The 3,990-nt window shown below is 42.6% G+C and overlaps 1 protein-coding gene across 1 annotated transcript; it reads left to right on the top strand.

The window, feature by feature from the left end:
- The first annotated feature begins 3,105 nt into the window (after window positions 1-3,105).
- Window positions 3,106-3,687, top strand: LOC120450378 (autophagy-related protein 25). Its single transcript, XM_039633371.2, has one exon. The coding sequence runs from the start codon at window positions 3,177-3,179 to the stop codon at window positions 3,648-3,650; it is 474 nt and encodes a 157-aa protein (XP_039489305.1). The 5' UTR covers window positions 3,106-3,176; the 3' UTR covers window positions 3,651-3,687.
- Window positions 3,688-3,990: the final 303 nt, after the last annotated feature.

The raw sequence follows: 3,990 nt of genomic DNA on the forward strand, positions 1-3,990 counted from the left end.
ACTATACACTGAATCCGGGAACTACGGCAGAACACGCACACAACAATAAAATTTATAGCATACCGTGTATTAAACGGCACGCGGCTCATTCCCGGAACACATGTTGCATCTCTCCACTCAGCCATTCCATGTTTGCAGGGGGGACCAAAAGCAGGGCAACCTCTGCGCACAGTGGGTCGAAACTGTATGGAAACGGGAGCTTCCTCTAGCGAACTTGATCGCTTTCAATCTATCTATGTTGCGGTTATAGGGAATGCCACATATCTTAGATACAAATGTATCTTTCGAGCTATAATCGTTAAATTTATTCTATTAAGGTATGATTGCCGCATTCAAGAGATAAAACTGTTAGCTTGAAGCGATAAGGAGGATTATTCAAAGTAGCCCCACCTTCAAATTTCCATCTATCCACATCCAATCTACTAGCTAGTCTGCCATCAAGGATAATGACTGTTTTGAGGCCATAGAGCCGTGTAGCACATACGATACCATATAGCTGAATTGCAGCAATCTCGGCTCTTTTTCAGCATGTAAACTTATTAATTGCCTTTAGTCGGGGCACACTGTAACGAGGGGGCCTTGTATGGCGACATGTAGCCCGCTTTGTTTACTTCATAATTTGTTTTTGCGTTGTTGTATTCATCTTTTCGTTGTTCAGTGTTCAGTTTTCAGTTTTCAGTTTTCAGTTTGCGACCACAGAAAAACCTTTCGTTTTATTTTCCAGCTCATTTTTGTCTTTTAGTTGGCACCGCTCGTTTTACGAGCCTATCTGCCAGATTGTTTGGGTCACATTTTATTTTTGCTATTCCTCTTCCGCCGGCATCGCCTGTCATTTCCACCAACCAACCAACCAACCAACCAACGAACTGCAGTGGAGAAAAAATAAACACTGTTTTTGCTCCTCCTCGGCTGGGCAATTAAAGTGCAGTTTGGTTGTTAAACATTTATGCCATGCTCTCTACTCCGACTACGACTCCTCTTTGACTTGACTTGAGTTGACTTGGCTTGGCTTTCGGGCTGAGTGATTTGTAGCTAGGTGTAGGGGCGGACTGCGGTGTGGGGGCGTGGCAGGGAGAAGAATGCCACAACTTTGTTGTTCGTTCGGACCTCTTCGGCCAGAGTGATCAAGTTGTCAAACATTTTTACCCCCGCCAATTTGCACGGCACTCCAGAGATCGAAAATTGCATGTACAAATACCATAATACCATTCGGACTCTGTGCGAATTTCATTTGGCTTCTGAGGGGGTGGAAAATCAGGACAAGGATATATGTATGGCCAGAGACAGCTGGCCACCATAGCGGACATCCGGCTAATGCGATCCCGTTCCATTTCTGGTTCCGGTCCTCACGCTTGCAACACTCCACTTTTGCAACATTTTCGCTCGAGTGGCGCGATGGCTCAAAAGTGTTACCAAAATGAACTGCAGTCGCATGTCCAGTGCCCCTATTTCACATGGATTACACGAAATAATGGCGCATAAATCCGGCAACGGGAATGCAATTCAATGCCCACTGATTGCCGGCTTTCCACATTTTCACATTTTCACTTTTTCACTGGCCAAGGGTCCTCGGGAAAAGTGGGAAAAAGGGGGTGGAAATCGAGTGGCCAGGGGATGACAATCACAATGACAATGGAGTGCCGCATAGGTGATCATGGATGCGTAATTGTTTATTGGTTTTGCGTTAAGAATTTGTTTTGAAGAAACTGTGATTGTTTTCCACAATATGGGCAGGGGTATATACTTTCAGGGTTGAGAACGGTGCCTGAATATATGTGTAACCATAGTTTCCAGTGGCCATCACTAATTGTAAATAGTTCTACTATTAATGTTATACCTCAAACCGAATCCTTTATAAAGACAGAAGTATAAATCATGAAAAGCATAAGTTTGCAGACCGAGTGCCACTGCAGCAGGCTAATTTGTAAACTTAATTTGGTTTATTGCCGCATAGACAGCGCAGGATGCCAAAGAAAAAATGCAGTTGAAAAGGAAAAACCCGGAAAAGCCGGGAAAAATATGGAAAAATATGGAAAAGTGGGGAAAAGCAGCCGCAGACAGGCGAAAGGATGTGCGAGACTCTGGCGCATTTTCGCTTGCCAGGAAAATGCTGCAGCTGCTTTGAAGAGCCGCCAAACCCCGAGACAAACCCTCCGTTCCCCGCAGTGATGTTCTCCCCCTCGAACATGCGACACTTTCCAGTGAAATTCAAGAGGTTGCCGCATGTTGCAGAAACTGTCGCAGGAATAAAGCCAAGGTCGCGTGTGGCACGTGATGGGAAAACTGAGCGCACACGTCGATCGGATCACAACATAATCCGGCCCAGAAGCGAGGTTATCACTTTGGTAAATATCTAGTACGCGCTCCCTCCTCGGTTCGAATATCAATCAATTGGCTGGCAGTGACATTCGAGTCCCGGTGTCGGGCTCTAATCACCCGAAAGATTCTCAACACATTTTGCAAATTGCCTCCAGTCCCCGAGTTGTGGGAATCGAGTACAAGGGACCGGGATTCATCCACATCCACAGAGGGTTACTTGAAGTGCGGGCCTCGAAATCGAAATCGGCATCGGCATCGAAATGGGGAAATATTACAATTTCACTCTCTATTATTCTTTGTTCTGCGCCCAGACTTGTGAAGGTTATCAGCCGGCGAGATAAGCAACTGCACTTTGAAATAATAAAAAAAGAAAATTAAACCTCATATTCTTTCGAAATGCTTGGCGGCTCATGTTTCAACTGTCGGGGGTACATCTAGCATCAAATTCCAATTGAAATGAACCATTAAAAACCCGAAGCAAAATTGAAGTATAAACAAAGAGTGATTAATGCTGATAAGCAACTAAGGTGGCCGCCTATCATTTGGGAAAACGGATGCTTAAGTAACTAAAGAGATCCATAAAAATTATTCCATTTTTCATATGTAGATAGGAAAATGCTAGAGATGTTTACAATTTCTTCACAACTGAACCCACTGAAAATCAAGTCACAGCGCTTATAATTAGATTTTTATAATAATTTTATTTACATTAGTCAGCAATCAATAGCTCACATTGATTGTAGAGCAGATTCAGTGGTGCAAAAATTGAATAAAGATTGCGTTCAATTTAGTTCACTTCGCAGCGCCGCAAAGAACAGATCAATTTTGATTCCTGATTCCAGTTCAAAATTATAATAATGAGGAAATATATAGTACTTTTCGCTTTTTTGGTGATTTTAAAAACGAGTTGGTGTTCCAATGAGAGACTGGAAACTATTATCAATGGATATGGTCAGCTGATTGAAGCAAAGGAACAGGAACTGATATTGCTGGAGATGCAGATCAGCGACTTGCAAAAGAAGCTGGATGAAATTAAAACAAATAGTGTGAATATCTTGGAGTTGGACCAACTACGAAAGAATCTGATGGAAAAAGAGGAACAACTCATGGTTTGTGAGAGCAACGCCAAGAATCAGAGCGCTCCAGGATTCTGGAGTACAGTGAAGGAAATCATAAAGCCAAAACTGGAGGAAAAACTAAAGTTCTTGAGTGCAAACAATGTGGAAGCCAACGCGAAAACTATGAGTAAACAAGAGGAAGCCAATGAAAGCAGCACTTGGGATTGGAAAGATATTCCCCGCCAGATAGTCCTTTATTATTCAGGAAACTGATTCGTATACAAATAAAAGAACATATTCATATTGTTTATTAATGCATTTTATTTAATTGATCCCACATTATATTTATGTATTGGAATACCTACCAGTTGATGAATTGACCGATTTCCCCGCCGAAGAGCAAGACAAACGATGGCTTATCTAATGCTAATGTCCGGCTGGTTTATGGAGCGAATCGCATCATCGTAAACGTTATTTCCAGATTTCCAGACCAGCAGCAATCAAAACAAAGCCATCCGTGAGCCAAACGAGAAGATGCCCATATATTGTCCATAGGTTCTATGCAATTAGAGACAGCGCCCTGATAGATAAAAAAAAAAGGAGGAGGAAAAGT

Source organism: Drosophila santomea, chromosome 2L, assembly GCF_016746245.2.
Source record: "Drosophila santomea strain STO CAGO 1482 chromosome 2L, Prin_Dsan_1.1, whole genome shotgun sequence".
Classification (NCBI taxonomy): Eukaryota; Metazoa; Arthropoda; class Insecta; order Diptera; family Drosophilidae; genus Drosophila; species Drosophila santomea.

Coding starts and splice junctions, on each gene's coding strand:
- LOC120450378 (XM_039633371.2), top strand. CDS start 3,177: ATGAGGAAATATATAGTACTTTTCGCTTTTTTGGTGATTTTAAAAACG.